At 37.5% G+C, this 22,591-nt stretch overlaps 1 protein-coding gene across 2 annotated transcripts; it reads left to right on the forward strand.

Moving 5' to 3' along the window:
• The first annotated feature begins 261 nt into the window (after positions 1-261).
• Positions 262-21,451, forward strand: LOC135479142 (kelch-like protein 26). 2 transcript variants are annotated; one of them, XM_064758898.1, is made up of 3 exons: positions 262-361; positions 13,339-13,483; positions 14,265-21,451. In XM_064758898.1, exons 2-3 carry the CDS (start codon positions 13,358-13,360, stop codon positions 15,882-15,884), a joined length of 1,746 nt encoding a protein of 581 aa, XP_064614968.1. In that variant the 5' UTR covers positions 262-361; positions 13,339-13,357; the 3' UTR covers positions 15,885-21,451. The 2 variants fall into 2 exon arrangements, with proteins under 2 accessions (XP_064614968.1, XP_064614967.1); XM_064758897.1 differs by lacking the exon at positions 262-361 and adding an exon at positions 4,598-4,659.
• Positions 21,452-22,591: the final 1,140 nt, after the last annotated feature.

Consider the following 22,591-nt stretch of genomic DNA (forward strand, 5'->3'; position numbering starts at 1 on the left):
TTTAGATAAATGGCGGGCGATGAAAAAAGCAGGATCAACACGATTATTACCCAATGAAAGCGACCTTTGTCGCTCTGACCGCATTACGAAGAATGACGTCAATGCATGACGACTGACCCCGATTCTTTCCTCGCACCCGACTCCTTGGAAAGTTGTAAAACGGGCACAAAATTTACAAAGCTGGATATCACGCCAACCCAAGCCTTAAGCTCAGTCCAGACAAAAGTGAGGCGAAGAGCTGACAAAGAATTATAAGAAGTATATATATATGTATGCTTTGGACTACAAGGTGCTGCTTCACTGGAACGCAGCCTGGGCTTAAATCTAGACCGTCTTCCACGACACCGCCTTCCCAAAGACGGTCAGTGAATTTTCATATCAGACTATATGCTTCTCGCAGTTACAATGTACATGTATTATGAAAAATTTGAAATATAATACCATTGGAAAATTTAGCTGCACGTTTTACTGTACCGACAGTACATGCTGTGATATGAAAAATGTATAGCATGATCAAGACGTGTATATTGGCCTACATCTGTCTTATTATCGCGTTGAAGAATAAATTAATATAGGCCCATATGCCAGCTGATTTGAATTTTGGCCCTTGTATGTATAGGCGACCTGCATGTACCACTTTCTATATTCTTATTTCTGCGACACTTTTCTACGAAATTAAACAGTAGAACTGATTTCAAGATTTGCGTAGGCCTACACAGTGCAAATTACTACATGGTGCAAATGGAAAAAGACAAGGTACTTGGCATATAAATTATTAATGACACATCTTCAACCTAGATGTACTTTATCTACCATGTCACCGACTTATACTTTGATCGTCCAGTTTGACGCCTGATTTTCTGTCTTTGACCCGGCGTATACTCAAGATTGAGCCCGAGACACCCTTTGGCTTTTTCCCGTCATGCAGGGCCGTCACAGCACAGCCCTCTGAAGATATAAATACTGCATTCATATCACACAAAGAGCAGTTATCTAGGAAAATAGTTATCTATATAGGTCTAAGCATCAACCGCAAATATGTGACAGAGCAGATATAAGTTTTAACAATTGAAGATGATAGTGATAACCCATAGACATGTACTTGTCTTCAGTGGTCTCTTATCTGGAGAGGTTGGCATTTTCCAATCTGAGATTATCGTGTTAGTGTGTAACAAATCTGCCACTAGATATCACTGTTCAACGTATGGGCAAGGCGTGGTATATATAAACATTAAAACTACAGTATATATAATTTTTACATGGCACATAGCCGGTGTTGTCCGCCTGTGATTTGTGGTCGCCGCCAGATCGCTCAGACTGTACATGTGCGTGCTCTAGTCATAAACCTTACAACAAATTTAACAATAAATTAAAGAAGGAGTTTTCTTTGTAGTATTGGTACTACTTCGTTTGGCTCTCGGGACCCAGCTGTTCAGAAATGGTTAAAGACAGACTTAACTTTAAACCAAGTCTTCAATTTGTACTTAGCCTAAAAGAAATTGTGTAGGCCTACCAGTGTGTAAAATATGAACAAAAACTGCTGCTGTCATGCATTGGATAAGTCCATTGGCCACTGAGTTAGGCTAAAATTTTAAATACAAAATATGACTTAATACCAGTATTAGCTAGTACAGTTTCGAACGGACTGGGCCCTGCATGTACGAAGATTTATGGGCCAAGTACTGGTCGGTCCAGTGCCATTGATATTTGACTGAGGAGGCGTCGTGTCCGGTGTCTTGAACAACGCGTTCCGGTCAGTTAGGCAGCACTATATAAATGGCAACGTTGGGTCCGGCCTGCTTCAAGGCGACATGATAAGACTAAAACGATGCACGTTGCAAAGCGACGTTAAACCCAAATCACACGAACACCGGAAGTCCTTTTATCAAAATTTTTCCTTTGTTGTTTTTTTTTCACTATTGTCCATGAGATGGACTTCACATCTGTCGGATGTACTTCTAATTAGATCCAGAGAAGTGAAGGATTCGAAAAATATGCAAATTAGGCAATAATGAAGTATGACAAACGACCAATGCGCTAGTTAAATCTGATATTTAAAATTAATGTTTTCGAAAGAGCGAGAAAAAGAAAAAAAAACAATCAGATAAAATATAGATAAAATACCCCTTTATGTGGGTAGACATGACAGGCGTTGTGAAGGCCGATCAAGATGTAATCATTTGTGCATATATATTTCTTTTAATTTTTTTGGTTCCCTGCCTCGGGAACAAAAAGGCCTATAGCGAAACCAACAGCGAGGTTTGTGGTGACGTTAATCGATCACACAAACACTATCCAGGCGATAACCATACTCCTTACAGCGCATGCGTCGCCCTCTGCCTTTCTCTTTACATCACTGCCACCACTGGTACATTTTGGGCAATAACTTGAGAATGACTACCTCCAAACATGAACAGTGTATAACATCACTACATATATTTAGGTGTAGAAATAAAATGCCCGCTGCGGCCATCTTGTTTTTTTTATTTTTTATTTTTTTATTTCAGACCATTTCACCTCTGCATGTGCCCCAAACAATATGGTCCCTGCGGCTGTCTTTTTGCCCCGATCATTAAACTGTCCCCACGATAACTTGAGATCGAACTTTGACCCAGTACATTGATACTTGCACATGTGTGGTATCACATTACTGAGAAGACTACTGCTATTGATTTTTATCTTGTACCAGTACGTAAAATGATACTCGGTTACTGCAACCATTTCCTTTGTCCGGACAATAATTTGAAAACTTTTTCACCCATTGCATGCCTCGAAATTTGGACACTGTGGCATTACCGAAAGGACTGTTGGACTTGGTCTTTGCATACATTATGATAATATGACATGGCCACATTTTGTTTCCCAGACATTTTGATGTATTGCAGCAACATTTATAAATTCAGTTGGACAATGTGCTGACCATCATATGTACATAGCCTACAATTTGATCCCCGTGATTCGCCGTCATACAGGACGAATGGACAGAGATTTGTGCAAACAAGATAACTTTCTTTCTCTGTCATGTAGCTAACGATAATATATATGTTACACAATTGAGCGTGTGTAATTATCACCAAAATATTTACAAAATATGTAAATTCTATATTTCAGAAACGAATGTCCACATTGGTGTAGACTGATCAACACTAGTTCCCTGGCGCATACATTGTTCTTGTTTTGCGTGTAACTTGACCATACCAACTTTAACAGTGTTAGCACCAACAAAGAATTTTATTACCGTATACATCTTGTTATTATTATGGTAGTCGGGATACATGAACCTCACCGGACTATTTTTATACTTCCTGGTATCCGAAATAAACAATATTTAACATTATAAAAAAACACAATCTGTTATATTTAAACGGAAGTCTGTTGTTTGAGTGATGTTACAATGTGATCCGTTATTCTAGCAGATCATTCTGTTAAACACAGAACACCTGTTCTATTAATTCAGCGTAAGCATTTATCAGATTAACAGGATATTGTGTTGAATATGACAGAATATTATGTTATAATAACAGAATACATTCTAGCATCACTCAGACAACAGACTTTCTGTTAAGATTAACAGATTTTTGTCCTAGTGTAACGCGTGAACCGTTATATAATTTAAATCGAAAGCTATAGATTTATATCGTACATGGAAAAAGTTCTTTTCTTTTGAGTGATAACGTACCGGTTTCGTTGAATTCGACGAGTTTATACAACAGATCGCAAATTCTAGCCTAGTTATATCCTTCCATTCATTTATCCTGTGGCTTCAACATGCACGTGACACAGGACTGATTCTCCACTAAAGATAACTAGCTTTTTCATTCCAACACCGGACACGACACTCCGTCACATTAATTGTTCAGTCACAGTGTATTTCCACCTGGTCAGCCTCTACGAGGCAGCCTGCATCTCTTGAGTCAAGATACCAGGGAAGCGCCGAGATTTTCTATTTTAAAGTCCGGGGTATTACTTGACTCGGGTTGTAACAAAAGTGTTTATAAATTTGCCACCAAATATAAAACCGGTACATATAGGCCTGTACAGGCCTACATGTAACAAAAGGTCAAGGCCTTTGCGATGAGAACATGTGCAAATATAACCGCAAGCGATACCAATGTTCCTAAATTATTTGTTCTTCTATTTATTTATTTATTTATTCAAATGAATATTGTATATTCTTAATCTTTCTTTAAATTATAGCTTATAGGTGTGTGGTGCTGCCACGAAGTCACTGCAAACAACATATTTATGCAACTGTCATCGGAATTATTTACTTTTAAAATGCCATGAGGATTTATTTATCACAAGATAACGGGGTGACACCCTTTAATTACCTAATTTGGCCATTTGGTCTGAGCTGCGTGAATGACATTTTTGTATTTACCAAATGCGCTGATTTGGGAACGCAAAAGAAGTTCATGAATGAAAAGTACAAAACCGTCGGCTGACTCTCCTGTCATTGAGGTAGTATTGGTTGTTGCCAATACAAACCTTGTACTTAGGCGCTCGCTCTCCCGGTTTTGTTTTCGACATTCCCAGTGCAAAACCCTACCCAGTCAGCCATTCCAATGGGGTGCCCTGGAAATAGGGTGTAGGATATAAGAAACTAAAACATGGCAGTCGTTGAATTTATCAGCTGTACTCTGGGCTGGATTATTTCGGGTGAGTTGTTATTTTTGCAGATTTAAATTGTCGATTTCTCCTCTGTTGTGGACTGCAGTGACATAAAAGCGCACGATCAACTTTACTGGTTTGTTGTCGTTGAGAGACGTAGATGCAACTCACGCCGGCACACGGCGAACCGAGTGTGACCCAGTTATTTTTTCGTTTGTCCCATTTTTCAAGCGTGAGTTGTCTGTGTTTGAAATGTATCATTCTGGAAGACGGCAAGACAGATAAATCGTCCTTGTGTAATTTTAATCTTCCATTCAACTTTTGAGTGTGTAACTGATGTATAGGCATTCTAGAAGCCTTGCAGACGATACGATGCACGGCCTGCAGCTCGCCGCGTGCCAAAGTAGGCCAACCCGAGGCCGATCCGTTGTGTTTATGTGTGGATACGTGTCCTTTGGATGAACCCGGGTTTACCGTAAACTTCATAAAACGCAGCTCTACAATATTATGGAAAACCATTCCCGAGTAACTTTTATCGCCCTGGCAAAGAACTGCTGGTGAACTGTGAAGATATTTCGGCAGTATCATTTGTCATGATGTAATCAGTTATGGAGATGTAAATGTCAGAAATTGTAATAAAGATTTTTACCGCTAATCGATTAGCTTTAGGTCCAGTCTCATTGGAATCAGTGTTCAGTTTAAGCTTAAATCATTAACTTGCCTGGCTAAGGTCAGTGGTACTGCATTGACCGGGTGAATCCAGAAGCCATGGTCGGCAAATTATAGATTTTTCCTCCCTTCCTTGTGGGTTGGAACAGTGTTGGGTATTTTTAGTAGGCGACCTGATTCAGGGGTAAGCCAGGAGGGCCTGTGTTATTATACCTCTGCCAAGGGCAGACCAACTGTTTTCTATTGTTTTATCCCACACAAAAACCATTTGGCTATATACAATAAAGCTGTGTGCAGTTTGAATCCAGGGTTGCAGGGTAGGTCATTCCACCTAGTAGGCCTGTCCTGAAGGAGCAACAAACTTAATATCAGGATAAATGCCTACATGTACATAATTACTTATCTGAATTCATTTTAATGTCTACACGTTATCCAGGTCTTATCATTGGTAGTGCATTTCTAATTTTATAAATAACCAATGGTTCACTGCGTAGTAAATTGTAACTTCTTACCCATACGTCTGTAGGAATCAATCTGACATTTCTTAATTGTTCTCGCTCAGTGTATCATTACTCAGGAGAAGCTTTCACTACCCATGTACTGGCAATATATTCAATATATTCAGTATTATGGAAGGTGCACATGTCCTTAGTTGTGAGATCCAGCTGATTGGTTAGAGCTATTTTTGGAAACCTTATTACCTCTAAAAAAATTCCTGAAACATTTTAGGTGAATTATTAAAAAAAAATTGTATACTTCTATCTTTTTCTCACACATTGTACTGGATGATTTCACAAGTTTCAAGACAAATATTTAGTCTTAGCAGTTAATTATAATCGGCAGTCATTTATTTAGATGTATAAAGCCACATTTCTGTATATTATTGGTGTTTTATTCAACACTGAAGACTATTCTTCCTATTGAAGTAAGTAGGTTTGTAGGTGAAGGAAAACCAAAACAGTTGAGAGGTGGGAGTTACTGAAACTGTCAAGCCATCCAAGATCCTTAGAAATTTCATCAGTCTTTATAGGTTCAAAATGTTCAGCCGACTAGTTTATACTAGTCAGTTGAACATTTTGGTTTAACAATAGATGGGAATACCATCATTCTCTGACAGCTAGCTATTGTTGTAGTCTGGGTAATCCTTTGTTAGTTTGATATGCTACATGTATAGGCAGAGACAGATGAAATGGAAACCTTTCTTGCACATACCAAAGACATTTCTATGCTTAAATAATGTCAATATATCGTAACATTAGTATTTATGTGCTCAGTACTTTGAATTAAAAAACAAATTCAAAATGTTTTTTTTTCTTCACAAGTAGGTTGAATATAAATGTTAAGTGTTTTTAAATTAGCCATGTCAGAAGTCACATTTCCAATTCAAGAGGGAATTTTGAAAAATAACTTAATATGCTAACTGACTCATAAAGTGAGTAATGATTTGGTCAGGTATGAAATAACTTGCATTAAGCTGACAGATTATAAAATAGCGCATGCAGCTATATTTTGGATGGCATGCACATGAAGGATGACATGCAAACCAAACATACATGGGCATTGTAATTGCATAAGTTGTTTATCACGAATGTGCAAGGTGATGGGTGCTAGTGCATGTGTTTTGGCAGCTGTTCTGATTGCACATAAATATGCTGCTATTTACAGTGAAAATTAAGTGCATTTGCAGTATACATCTGCACTGACTGCATGTTCACACTTTCACTAGTTCACAAATCGTTACATCCTGTCCAGAATTAGCCCAACAGATGGAATACAAGTAAAAAATCTATGGACTGTATTTTCAGGGATGAGAATTTTCAGTTGATCAGCTGATTTAAAGGGAAATCAATCTGTTTGAAGTATCTACATGTAGCCTTTGACCAAAACTGCTATCTGATTGTCATATAGTATAAGAAATTTCAGCTGATTTTCATGGAAGAGTTTCTCTTACCTGTAATTTGGAAGGGAATCCAATACTGGTCATGACTCCAGTAAATCAAAAGTATTGGAATCAGCTTTGATCGGTTCACAGACTTCAAGTTCACATGTACTTGTCATGCCATTTGATTTTTTTAAAATTTTATTTACTTCTCCAAATATTTACAATATGTTTACGTAAGAAGTAAGTTGGAAAAGAAAGAATATAACCCTCAGGGACTTATTCCATCCTTGTTGAAATTCTAATAAAGTTTGTTATAATGAAATCGAGATAAAGGTTAAAATCAGTAATAATGTTATTCCTGCAATACAACTGTCTGTAGATTTTAAGGAAAAATTTTTTTTACAACTAATCGACCATTTTAAGTATGTGTTAGTATAGGTTGAGGTCCCTTTTATAAGCAGATATGAACGGGTATTTTAATTTATTCCATTGATGAGGGCCTTTGGCACATAAGGAAAAGAAAGAGAGAATTGTTCTGTGAAATGGAGAAATGGGTTTAGTGTATAATGTCTTGTTGTTTGATGGTGAATATTTTGAATCCTTTCATAAATTGACTGGAAATTCACAGGTAGTAGAAATAGATGATAAAAATGTAATGAGTGAAGCGGTAAAATGTCATGTGACCTAAACAAAGGTGTTGTGTGCACATTACGGTGATCATTAGATACTATGTAATCTAATAGCTTTCTTTTGAAGAGAAATTAATGGGAATAAGTTAATTGATTTATTTATTTGATTGGTGTTTTATGCCGTACTCAAGAATATTTCACACATCAAGCACTATATCTAGCTGTGCCATCGATCATGTAGGCATTATAACTATAGGCATGACTATATACAGAGTATTTTCCGGCATTTTCTCCACTTCTGTCGAGTACTATTTATTTATTTATTTATTTATTTATTTATTTGATTGGTGTTTTACGCCGTGCTCAAAAATATTTCGCTCATACGACGGCGGCCAGCATTATGTTGGGAGGAAACCAGGCAGAGCCCGGTGGAAACCCACGCCTGTCCACAGGTTACTGGCAGACCTTCCCACATATGGCCAGAGAGGAAGCCAGCATGAGCTGGACTTGAACTCTCACATTGGTGAGAGCCTCCTGGGTCATTACGCTGCGCTAGCAGGCTAACCAACTGGGAATAAGTGAGAAGGATACATAGTTAACAGTTAACAGATAAGCGTATATATCGAGGAATAATACAAGATATTTCATATTTACACTTTCTTTCATATGATGCATGTATAATAAGCCGGTGTTTCTTGAAATTATTTTTGGTTATTTTTTAATATAAATAGCCCAAGTTGATTTATAATTATTAGGAAATATAAGAAATTTATGTTCGTTAACTTCTTCCAGCGATTGGCCCGATATGTTAAGGACTACACATGAACAGCCTTTTAGAGAGTATAAGGCCTTTTTTAGCGTAAATTTTGTTTTATTAATTTTCAGTGTTAATCTATTGCTGACAAGCACATCAGGCAGCTTTTGTAGCTCACATGCCATTGAATTGGATAGGAATGTCATCAGGAAACAGTAGTATGGTCAATAAATTTGTGGATTTTATGATATCGTTTATATATAGTATGAAAAGGAGGAGACCCAGTATAGATCTTTGGGGGACACTGTAGGAATGTGAATGGAGCAGACAAAAAGTTATTATATTCATTGCTCTGAAAATGGTCTTTTAATCAAGTCTTAATCCAGTTTTTACTATTGTTGCGAAATCAGTAGTAATCTAATTTAGTTAAAAGAATTTCACGATTGTCAGTCAGACAGAGTTGAAAGCTCCTGTTAAATCTAGAAATGTTACTATGCTATATTGTTTTGATTCATTGGCTTTAATGAGTTTCTCTTGAAGATAGATTATTGCTAAGGAGGTTGAGTGGTTTGATCAAAATCTGCACTGGTTTAACATATTATACTTGGATATTTCTAAAAAGTCATGCAAGTGACCTTAGCTTTTTCAAATATTTTGCTAAAATATGGCAGAACAGAAACAGTATAGCAGTTTTTAATGAGAGATTTCTCCTCAGCTTTGTATATTGGACAAACTTTGTCACATTTTGATGCTGTGGGAAATGTTCCAGACATGAATGATAAAATTACAGAGATATGATCTTTGACGAGCTTAACAAGAGAAGATTTTATGCTCTCTTTACCACTTACTCCATTTTTCAAATTACGTTGAATATTTACTGTTTCTGTTTGCGTGCATGGCTATAAAACAGTCTAAACTGCAGGGTTCTACGAGATAGTCTTGAAAGCTTTTACTTGGCTGTTGTAAGCTATAATCAATTGTCAGAGCTATATTGGAAAAGTAATGATTTAAGCCATCAGCCATTGTTTGGGGATCTGATGTTATAGGAATGTTAATTTTGAAAGTATTACTTCCTTGATTTGGTTTTGTTTGTGGGCTTGTTCACTATTTTCCAGGTATCTTTTATAATATTGTTGGCCTTTATAAATTGTTCTTCATAGTATCTTTTCTTTGCTGTATGCAGCATATGATTCAATTTGTCTCTACTTTTTAAACTAAACATGTATGTCAATGTTTTTGTTTGAAGATATATAATCTTTAAAAGTCTTGGTAATTTTTTTCATTTGCTATTTTAATATTGGGGAAACATTCATTATATGTATTTGTTAAATCGTGTAAGACTTAAGTCTAAAACTGTATAAATTTACATTGTATATTCTGAGAGCTGAGTCCAGTTTTGTTGCTCATTTGTTTGAACAAGCTGTCATTTTTCCTTGGGATATATGCTTCTACATAGATAGATAATAACACACTCCCTATATAGATGTGAGATGAGGATATTTTGGTTGTCAATATGGAAAACAGGACAATGATCAGTCGCATCTGAGAGGAGAATTCCTGACAAGATTTTGGTTTTGTGAAAGTTAGTAAAAATATTACCAATTAAGGATACTTGAAAAGGAACTCTAAAACAATGGTTATGTTTCTATGCCATATGAAGAAAGCTATGCCGTGGGATTTTAAAAAAAATTCATTTTGGAGGTATTTTTATACTTGTTAATTGCCCCTTTATATTATGCATATTTTCTGTCAACGGTCAGAGTTTTTCTGAAATTATGTCATCGTTGATCTTGCCCAAAACTCGGTGAACTCCCAAAGTGTCCCGAGCCCTGTGAACCATGTGGCTACAGTGTGGGAATGGCGACGTACACAGATACTGCATAGCTTCTTCGGGCCAGCTTAACGGCCCCTCCGCACCCCTACATCTGCCACCATTTGGTCTGTTCACCACACACCCATTTGCATTCGGCCAGACCCATTCAGGCTTTCCCCAAGAGTTATTTTCAAAGAGGAATTATCCTTGACGTCACCGCTGCAAGCTATTTAATTTCCGGACTCACCGCTAGGGCTTTAAGAAAACTGAACTTTGAAGCCATTTTTACCCTCTAAAGCAAAAGTTGAAAAATTTGTATGTACTTTTATATGTTATTACACATCATAATCTGCTCATTAAGAAATGAAACCAAAGTGTTTCATGTATCCTTTAAGGTGGCACTGTTAGATTTCATTCTTGATGGTGTTGTAATTTTGGGGGAATTAATAATAGGATTGCACAGTTTCTAGAAACTGTTTAGATGGGTAGTGTTTCTGTTTTGAATAGAAACAACAGAATTACATGTAGTACACTGCTTGTTTAAATACAGAACAACACCTCCACCATTTCTACAGTTTTCATATCCATTCATTTCAAAGAGTTTAGTAGTTACTGAAAATAACCAGCTTTCAGATAGGACAGTAGCTAAAAAATCTAGATTCTGACAATGTATTGTTGGCACTACATGTATGTCAGAGTAGTGATATCAGCTGGATGTGAGCTAATAAGCTAATATTGGACCAGTAGTTCTCCGTGCAGTCAAGTATATAGGCCTGTCAGCAGAATTTACATGTATATTAAGTGGATTAAAGCATATCTTCTCATATTCTTCTAATTGATTTGTTAAGGGTACATACAAAGCAGTGGTTTGTACATAGAATGTGACAATGCAGGTGAAATGGCGTAAGTAGAATTTAAATACAGGTACGCCAGCCATACAAATACGACAGATGAACATTGACATAACAACATTCGTTATCATTAAAGTAGGTAAAGCCTTGACTATGATGATAACATGCAAAATTCAGCAAAGCAAGTAATATTTTGTGACCTTTATGGGGCCAGCCTTTTCCCTAGTCATTGTGAATTTAGCTTTATTTTTCTATTTAAGTTGTTTCTTGTTTTCTTTTTTTTTTTTTCTTTATTTTTTAAAGAAATTCTGCATGGTATCTTGACAGGATTATTTGTTGGAGTTTAGCATTGTGAGTTCATGTTCATCATGTACAAGTACCTTTAAGGCCTACCATACGTGTACATCCGTACGTGTACACGTACACGTACGTATAGAGGGCTCTGCTGTGTTCAGAATTACAGACTTGCCTCCCCTTATAGAGGGCTCCAAAGAACCCTCATTTGTAGCACTAAATTGACTGACCAGTACATGTAAATTAAGTCAGTGTTGCTTCCGATATTGCAACCCAGGAGGATAAGAGGTTCATCGGCAGCGTACAAGTACAGAAACCCACGTGGATGGTATACGTATAGTTTTCAGTAGACACAGCCAAATAGAGTGACTTGCAAATATTTGCAGACAAGGGTATACATGTATAAGGTTTTACATCACTGCACTGTTAGCTCTACACCAGTTAGGTTTGCACCAGTGATATTCATATGCAGTTATGCATTGTTTATTACGAGAATATTTCGCTCTTAAATTTTAAAAGTTATTTGACAGATGACAGGCATTCATTTCTGAACATGCAATATACATGTAAAAACTTGCTTTTTGTTGTAAATTTGACTGCATTAAGAAGTCACTTGAAACTGGATATTACAAGATGTCCTTGATCTCAGGACGATGCTCGAAAAGCAAAATTTTTGCCCGTATTCTGTTATTTTCTTGCAGTGTTGTTGTTGTTGTTACTGCAGTATCCTGATGAAACTCTTTCATAATTAGTTAAATTAATGCTGCACGAAGTTCGTGTCACATGCAAGCATATTTTCTATTAAAGTTTTAGCTATACAAATCATGCTATTCCTTTGGGATGTAGGGTCAGGCGCCATCAGGAGCATTGGTGTGATGTACTATAGCCTGAATGTCAGTCCATTGCTTCAGCATGACTCTTAGTGTAGAAATATGTCGTAGAGCTTGATGATGTGAAAGATTTGAACATCGTATGGAGACAATCTCCAGAGTAGAAGGGGAGGGGCATATGCAAATAAATACCCATGTTTCCTTGGTGGTAATCTTACGGCTCAATACCAGCTCGTTTTACCATGTAAAACTAATGTCATTCAACTAAAAATACCTCCCGTTTATCAACATTTTTCATTTTCCACATCTGTGCGTCCAAACAGACACTCGTATACCAGTTATCAATCAAGTAGGATGTTTAACACAAATTACCATAGAAGTACGAAAGTATACACAGTACGAAAATAGGAAGGAATCATATAAAGAGAAAGAGAAGGCAGTCAACAGTTTTCAGTGATGTAGGAAAGACACATGCCCATACTTTTCAGGCTGTGTTGTTGGAGCAACAGACTGAGCTAACTCTACATGTAGTACTGCATGTCACTTGCTGGCTCAGTTGTCCAAAGTGTGCCTTCCTGAAGACAACAGCCCTTTAACCAATGAGCATTATTGAAAGTCAACTCTGGCAGGATTTGCTTGCAGATTTAACATCAGGAAGTTTCCCGGGAACTTTGCAGGGGGTATTGGTTTTCAACTGTCGCATGATGACATGTATCCCTAAATCTCAGTGTCATATATATTAACTAGTTTTATGTACTGCATTACACCTGAAGTTCAGCATTTTTCAGATGACTTATTTTGTTTGATTCTGACTGATTCACCTATATTTTATTTGAGAATAATGATTGTCTTATCAGAACACATAAATGTTGTCAGCAAAAGTATCCTCCATGTGCTTTAGAGAGTGCAGTTTGACATACCAAAATTTAGTCGCAATACAGTGCATGGCCTAAAACTGTAAGAAAACAAACAAACGAGCTTTGTGTTTGTTTATCATTTGAGCAGGCTGATCTAGCTGTCCACGATGAGCAATGGGCGACAGGTGAAGTCAGAGGGATATGGAGACTCCGTCATAAAGAGTCTGGGTGAGCTGAGGAAGAATGAGGAGTTGTGTGATTTCTCTGTTACGGCAGAAGGACGGGTATTTAAGGTGAGCTTCATATACAAAGTCAAAACTTCTGGCTAAAGGACCAGCACCATTTTAGTTATTGGGCTATTGATATTTTTTCCAACAGCAGATTAGGACAACATCCATGTGTATGTCCCTCTCTTACTTATTTCTAATGTATATAACCTTCAATCTACAATTGCAAATGACTGTTTCAGCTTTTAAGCATAATATGAAAAAAAGAGCGTTTTCAGGTGCCAAAAGGGTTGGTTGTTAAATTGTTAATACATGTAGCTCAAAATAAAATAGGTTGCCCTCAATGTCAGCCCATCCTCATAAAGATGGCTATAAATAGTTTCTAAATTTTACAGTAGTCTTCAGTTATGTTTTACTAACTTCTTGTTGTTTAGGATGATTTGAATGGAATCTTAAATACACTAGCGCAGCGAAGTGACCCAGGAGTCTCTCACCAATGCGGTCGCTGTGAGTTCAAGTCCAGCTCATGCTGGCTTCCTCTCCGGCCATATGTGGGAAGGTCTGTCAGCAATCTGCAGATTGTCGTGGGTTTCCCCCGGGCTCTGCCCGGTTTCCACCCACCATAATGCTGGCCGCCATCGTATAAGTGAAATATTTTTGAGTACGGCATAAAACACCAATCAAATAAATAAATAAACAAATAAATACACTTCGCTTTTAATACTTAGTGGATGACCTCATTTGTTGTTGTGGCCATCATTCTTAAGCAGCTCTGAAGTATTACACATCTTGACCCCTGGTTTTAGGATGTCTACTGAAGCTGTTCCTCTGTCTGTTCTCTCATTAGGTTCATAAGGTGTTGTTGGCTGCCACCAGTGAGTATTTTCGTGTCATGTTTCGGGGGCTGATGCAGGAGAGTCGCCAGGACAGTGTGGATCTGAAAGGTGTCACAGCAGATGGTTTACAGCAGATACTCCAGTTTATCTACAGCGGCGAGTTGACGCTACACTATGATAACTTAACAGAAATCATAAATACGGCTAGCCACCTTCAGGTCTCCAGCGCGCTTGATGTCTGCAGCGATTACGTCAACTCGCTGATGACGTTTGAAAATGCAGAGGAGTTTCTGAGCATTGCGGACACTTACTCTCTGGAAAGCGTGCAGTTACACTGGGACAACATGATCTTGTCAAACTTTCAGGAATTCAGTCAGTCCCAAGCATTTTTGAAACTAAGTGCAGATAGTTTGTCAAAGTATCTCGCCAGCGACTCCATGAGGGCAAGTTCAGAGTTCAAGCTCTTCAAGTGTTTAGAGCTTTGGTTCCAGGGTAACCGCACTCGCATGATGGCAGATGGTGAAAAAGTGCTGAGTCATGTACGCTTCCCTCTCATGTCAGAAATTGAACTAGCTCATGTTCAACAAACAGAGGTTATACGATGTTGTCCAACAGGTGCGAGACATCTTAACAAAGGCTTCCGTTATCACATGGACTGCAAGACAGGGCATCCTGTCATTGAAGAGGTCTCAACAATGAGAACCGATTCTCCTAGTCTAGTCCTGTTTCACCACGGGTTATCTCATATAGCTTTTCAAGTCACAGCCTATAACACCTCAACCAGTCGTTTTCATCGCTTGTTTTCCGATGTGAATGGCAGCCGCGACTGCCGAGTGAGTGTTGTGGACAATTTTGCATATATTTGTCGTGTTGTGGACTATGGAGGTGGCACCCTGATGAGTTCACTCTTCAGATTTGATCCTCGCCACCTCAATGCGCATGAGCTTCGACCAATGAGATGTCTCAGGCTGGACTTCGCTCTGGTGACATTCAAGAAATCCTTGTACGTGTTTGGTGGGTCCACAGAGCAGTTTGCAATTCTGGATTCCGTGGAAGTGTACAATGTGTTGACAAACACGTGGGAAGACTCGTTACCTCTGCCGACTCCGGCTCACTCGCTCGCTGCTGTTTCCTTCAGAGACAAAATCTACCTCACTGGGGGCGTGTCAGGCCAGGACAGGCAGGCAACCAATCGATTCCTCTGTTACAACCCAGAGGCGCGCACGTGGGAAAACAAACCAGGGATGTTCTATGCAAGACGATTACATGATATGGTCGTGTCAAAAGGCAAAATATTTGTACTGGGTGGACTACCAAGGCAAGGAGTACCATTACAAGGTCAAATTCCCATTGAAAGCTTTGATTTTCAGTCAAATCAGTGGACGATGCTGTCGTCAACGTTGAGTGGCAGATCTGTTGGTCACTACATTAACTTCGAGGATCAGATTCTCTCCCTTGGGCACGAGCACCATAGCGCCACGGAAGACGAGGTCTGGCTCTACAATAGTGACATAGACGATTGGTCCAAATATGCCAAAGCCCCGCAGAGAATGAGTTTGACCTCATCTGTCTGTGTGTCTCTCTTTGTGAACTTCTATGACGAGAAAGTTGACAAAAACATCATCATATGATAAGTGAATCACTTAAGGCACATGTGCATGCGAAATATGTCTCAGTCAAATTTCATTCAGGGCAAGGTTAGTACAGCGACACAACTCTGAAGTGTCAAGTTGCCCAGAGCCTGTTTCTTGAAGTGCACATACCGTTCCATACATGTTACTACTATCTGATGTAATACATACGATATAGTTAGTCACTGTGGTTACAATTGGCCTATGATGGCCTATGGTGTGTAGCCTTGAAGCCATATCCTCAAAAAGCCAGCAGATATGTACATGTACACTGTATAAAATTTGTCCTGTGGACCAATTGATATACAAGAACACTGCAAAATTGTTCTTCATACGAATGTGAAATAGCCACATACATATATGCTATTGACCTATCATGCCTACTGACAAGGAAAAAAAAATAAGAGAAAAAGAAAGACAAATAACATAGTTTTGTTTGATAATGTTTGGAAACTTACAACTATTTTAAATACTTTTTTGTGATATAATTATATGACCAATGTTCAGAAGTCTGTTACCATGGAACTGCCTTAATGATTATCAGTACCTCAACTTTTTACAAGGTGTTTACAATTTGAGTGAAGATTTGGTTGATACCTCTGTAAATCTTGGTTTATTTTTATCCTGACTGTAGCCATAACTGACTATTATTTGCCATTTCTGATCAGATCTCTGCTGGTACATGTATAACTCTGATGAAAAAGATCAATAATCATTGAATTTCTTAAAAAAATGAAAAGGTAGCGGTAGCTCCAAAGTTGTATGCAAACTGGTAGTCCTCCTGAGTATTTGGCCTATGTTTATGTGCCCCAGATTTGTGTAAGTTTACTTGAACTCTCTGCAAGTACTTAACAATGAGATATGAATTTAACACCAAATAACACTACTTTAAATACAGGCATTACGCAATGTTCTCATATTGAGCACAAAACAGCTGTAACATTTTCTGGATAGAAACTTACACATGTATGTAATTTTGATTAAGAATGTCCAGATAAGAAATCAAGAAATGAGTGAGAAATCATACCTTTAAATGAACATTTTATGTCTACTTGTGCATGTGTAGCATATTGAGAAAAATTTGCTCAAGTCTCAGGTGCATGTAACAAGCTTGTATTGTCAAGAGTTACAATAAGGTTAAATTGTGACTGCAGTGAATACTGAACTAAGGGAGATAACTTGAATTGCCTTTTACCTACAGCACTACCTATTCATGCATGGCTTTCCTTTTTGAGCAGAAATCTACCTTGGAAAAGTAGTAAATGAGTTCTGATCAAAATAGGAAGCCACTATTCCTGCTAATTTTTTTTCTTCTTTTTGACCATTATCTAATAAACACCCTGGCATGTAGTGTTATTCACCTGGTGGAATACCGTTTACCTGAAGATGCTATGGTTACGGTTATGTGTTAGTAAAACGGATAATGAGAGCAAATTGATGCCGAGTAAGCTATGAAAATACAACAGGAATGGGCTACATGTAGAACAGCATTAGGGCAAAAAAGTTTTCCCTGTCAGGAAAGATCTTTAATACACGTGATCATGGTTACCATCAGTGTTAATGGGCTAATTGGATACAGGTTGCAGGTTGAGTTACATTCAAGGCTTTCTGTCTTCTACTACACACCTATAGTAATCATGAGCTCATAATTTGAAAGCAAACTGTGTTTATACAGCCATCAAATGTTTTGATCATAAAAGTTGATTGGTTAAGTTGGTATTATATATATATACGTTTATTATGCTTGCTTTGAAAGTAGTTTGGCCTCTTTTAGGAGGATCTTTCGAATTTTGTTTTCAACATGGCATGGTTTTTGTTTGGTGTATATGAACGTAAAGATCTTTTTTATGGCATACAATTGTTTTTTTAAGGATAGTCAAAAGTTTCAGTGGCAATTCAGAACACTTTCTTTGCAAATCAAGTAGTAATATCAGAATAATTAAAACTGTTTTATGTGTATATTTTGGCAAAAGCACTAGATATTTCTTGAAATCCGAGGCCACAAATTTCAGCACAAACTTTCCATACCCGGCTAAATGTACTGGCATTTAAATGATGATACCTGCCACGGATGATATATGCATGTGTTCCTGTTAACTTTTGGAATTTCATGCAAAGTTGCAGAAAAGTGGCTATATTTTCTTCTGAAAGTCTTGTTTTTCTGATGGACAGAATTGGGTGAAGATGATTTCTTTGACTACCCTAATTCCTCAACAGATTCAACTACAGACAATACCCTAATTCTTCTCAAATTTGGAACAGATATTAGTAGTGTTGAAAGCAGAATATTACATTTCTTTACCAGCTTTTTGGAAAGGTAAAGAGGTGAGTATATTGTTCATTAGATGGTCTAACAATGTGAGAAGAAAAGACTCAGTATTCCTGCTAGAGTTACATATATATGTTGGCTAAAATGAGCAGACCAGGTGTCCCAAATTTTAGAAGAAATAGGGCTATATTCATATGTTTTGGTATAGGTGTGATAAAGAAATGTTATCCAATACAGACAGGTTACTCTATAACTTCTGTGATGTTCTTACCCATACATGTATGTATCCCTACCTGAACTTACCTTTTAGTCTTCAAAGTTACATTTTCAAATTGCGTCATTCTAATGTTATACTTTACTGGTTGAATTTGCTGAGGAGTTGACAGATATACCGATACATGTATATAATGTGCCAGCATTGGAAGTATGCAGCTGAACTATCTGCCATTATCAAGAGGATACTATTTATGTTTTTTATTTTGTGCATGTGTGAGAAGAAATACCTCAGATGTCATTGCATGTAGATATGAGATTTTTGTACATGATATTTTGTTACCATGCCGGTCATTGATGGACCTGTTGCATTTCTTATGGAGAAAATTAAGTGTTTAGATATTTAACTTGTTGATAGGTTTTGGCTTTGAAAACTTTACGAGTGAGGTGAAATTTACAATGAGACATTTAGATGTAAGTATTCTTCATACAGTCATTTCAAACAAGGTACCATTTATTAGGCCAGTTGTATTGAGCAAAACTAATGTTTCAGTCTCTTCAAGACGGTTACATGAACAAGTAGGTGGGTGATGTTTGTACTAGTGTTTTCCTTTGAAGCATGAACAGTTATTCAATGCAGTAACGTCTCTTCATTACACTGTGGGTAATGATAAGTTCAGGGGTGGATATGAACAGTTTTGAGCAGACTTGCATATAGGCCTACATACACTGCTGATCTTGCACTTCGGTACAAGTGTGTATGTCCTGTGGCATTTCTTGTGTTCAGTATTGTAATATGTCCTTGATATGAAATTTTAGAAACATCTTCAACCCTAAGTCTACATGTATAAAATTTTTGTATAGATACTGTATGCCTCCACGCAATGTGTTGTTGGCGTGTTTTTATCAGCATTTCTCAATGCTTTCAGTTATTGAAAGTAAATTTAGGTGCAATTTTTGCTACACAATAATTCCTTTTAAAGCTTACTGTAAGATTAAGATTTTTGAGGTAAAGTACACTTGTATGAAAGGTAAAGTCTACATGTAGTTGTTTCTGTATGATATAAGAAGAGATAAGAATAGTGCTGCCTGTCTTTAGAAATGTGACTTATAATCATGGCTGGAGAACCGCTACATCACCTATATGTATAGCCAAATTTTTTCTAATTTGTACCTATCGAGTGCTAAAACTATGTTTTAAAGAGATACCCAGTGATTTTTCTATTTACATATATACACAGATTTTTTTTCTGCTTTGGTTAGCTTACGAGTCATGATCAGCATACATGTATTTGTTCATTTTGCCTATGACACATTTTCGTTTTGGATAAAGAAGAAGTCACCAAGTTTATGAAAAATTACCTACCCATTATATTTAATGTAGAAGGTACCCCGGTGAAGTTTGGTGAATTTTCTTTTCCCTACTTGAGAGGTTCAATGAAAACAAAGTAAATGTAGGTTTAAAGTGGGATGAGGTTATATGTAGTGACATTTTGTGAGTAAATTGTGTACTCATGCTTGTATGACCATATAAAAAGGATGGGGTGAAAGTTGTTACAACAAATTGCAAACCTAGAAATGAGCAGTGAAGTATTCTGAACCTCTGCATTTATGTTCTGGTTATGTTATGGCCACAATGTACATGTGTAGGATTGTGTTAAAATGTGTCACATTGTGTTAAAATGTGTCACATTGTGTGAAAATGTGTCACATTGTTTCGTAACTTTATGTATATACATGCACTGTTGTGTGAATAGAGAGTATAAATTTTGCAATGTGATTCAAATGTTGTGCTAGTGCTTTAATAGATAGAGCCTACATGATCATATCCTCTGGCTGTGACCAATCCCATCCTTATGGGTTACATAGGGGCCTGGTGTTCAGTTGTTTTGGTGGTGTAAGCAGATCCGTACCCTGTAATCGGTAATCGGAAAGTCTGTGCTATCCACAGTGCCCAATTCACATTGTATTTTAAGGTACATGTGTGTTGATATTCTCAATATAAGACAATTTGGTCACATGTACCCGCAATTATCCAGCGCTGACTGTTGAAATCAGTGTGTGAGGTTCTGGAATTCATACTTTTCATAGGTAAGTTTATCTGGTTATTTAACACAATTCATTCTCCTCAAAATGTTCCGTTCTGCAGTGCGTAGTAAAACCAGTTGCATATGGTTAGTCAAATGAATTTAAGATATTCATTGCTTGTCATAGCAAGCTTAAGGCCTGCAGATGAGGCTGAAGCCCTAACTAATGTCTCATTGTTTGAACAGTTTTATCATCAGTCATTTTATTGTACAGCACTAAACTGATTTATTTATTCATTTATCTGATACGTGTTTTATGCCGTACTCAAGAATATTTCACTTATACGACTGTTGCCAGTATTATGGTGGAAACAAACCGGGCAGAGCCCGGCGGTAAATGCGCAGCCATCCGCAGGTTGCTGGCAGACCTTCCCACATAAGGCAGGAGACACTAAATTAAATAAGGCTACATTGTGTATATGCATAGGTGCATTACTCACATATTCATTATGTGTATATGATCACTTTATGATACATTTGTTATAAATTCATGATTTAATGTAAAAAGCTCTATGGTGTGAAGGAAAGGGATGAGGAGTCGATATAAATACTACAACTGTGATATTCAAGCATTGTCGTCCTTTTTACTTAACATGTTACATGATTGTTGAAATGTATTTGATCGTTGTAATTAAAATTATTACATACTGTTAAACTAGCAACATCTGACTGTTACTTATGAAACTTTTACAGACTCTGTCATCCTGATATCTGACTGTATTATCATCATTACCATGGCTCTTAGTACTAGTGTGTGCAGCATATATCCCATATATGTTTTCTGGCCCGCTAGCTGGCATAACGCCACATTACATGTATCTGGGCTGTACAGCCATACTATCTGGCCTATTTCCATTTTATCTGACTTCGTGATAACATGCTATCTGACCTATTGCCATGTCATCTGACCTAATGGCATGTTATCTGACCTATTACCATGTTATCTGACCTATTACCATGCTATGTAAGCAATTACCATGTAATCTGACCTGTCACCAAGTTGTCTCAGCTATCGACATGTCATCTGACATATTGACGTTAACCGACCTATTGCCATGTTATCTGACATTGACATGTTAACCGACCTATTGGCATGTTATCTGACCTATTGGCATGTCATCTGACCTGTTGACATGTTATCTGACATTGACATGTTATCTGACCTATTGTCATGTTATCTGACCTATTGACATGTTGCATGACTTTTTCCATATCTGACCTTTCACCCTGTTATCTGATTGGAGCAACTGTTATCTATCTTGTTACCAGATTCTGATTTTTCATTATGTTCCCCACCTGTTGCTATGTTTTTTGAAAGGTTCTCTTGTTATATGACGTGTATTAGCTTGCATGTTATCACCCTGTTTGACCAGTGACAGTATTATCTGACCCTCCATCATAATAACTAGTTGTTTCTGTACTTGCCATGGTTTGTTGGTCTGACCTACCACCAGCGTCATGTTGTTGTTAGCTCCAGCTCCTGTTTTCCTGTGATCATGTTATCTGGTACAACATGACATCATGTCATCTCACCTGGCTCAGTATTTTGATATCTGAATTGCGAGAATGGTCATAACGTTGTTTAGCGTGCGTATTGATGACGCCTTGCTATCAGACATCTTGATGTCTTACTTGGTTTGGGCATTCAAACCAATCCCTAAAATATCTGGCCTATTACTTCATCCTAGACAATTCAAGAAAAATATGAACAAGTTCATCTTGCTCGCAATACTGAAAACTAAGTTGTTGGGTGTGTGTAGTGGTGAAACTCATGTTATAGTTGACTACACATTTATTAACATTTAGTAACAGTTGACATTTTACAGTGGCATACTTGTGTCATTTTTCAGAAACAGGATCTGCCAATGGTGGATACTTTTGCCTAATTTTGGAACCTTTTGGCAGTCAAAATTTCTTTTGTCTTAATTTTGTGCAATTTGTACTAAATTGTTTCTGTTTTTCGGTCAGTTATTCCCTCATCTGTTTGTCATTCAGTGAAAATGTTCACATCATATCTCTGGTGCAGTGTGCCATTTATTTAATGGGGAGCCTGAGTGTAAGATGACACGAAACCCTGTGTTGACTTCTTTTGCGAATTTGCTCTCCTGCACTGGTCATCAGTGTAGAATACTTTCTCT

The sequence above is a fragment of the Liolophura sinensis genome, chromosome 12 (genome assembly GCF_032854445.1).
Source record: "Liolophura sinensis isolate JHLJ2023 chromosome 12, CUHK_Ljap_v2, whole genome shotgun sequence".
Classification (NCBI taxonomy): domain Eukaryota; kingdom Metazoa; phylum Mollusca; class Polyplacophora; order Chitonida; family Chitonidae; genus Liolophura; species Liolophura sinensis.

Excerpts from the sequence above, each read along its gene's own strand:
- LOC135479142 (XM_064758898.1), top strand. The coding sequence starts at position 13,358 with ATGAGCAATGGGCGACAGGTGAAGTCAGAGGGATATGGAGACTCCGTC. Across the intron at positions 13,484-14,264 it reads CAGAAGGACGGGTATTTAAG|GTTCATAAGGTGTTGTTGGC; the intron begins GTGAGCTTCATA and ends TTCTCTCATTAG.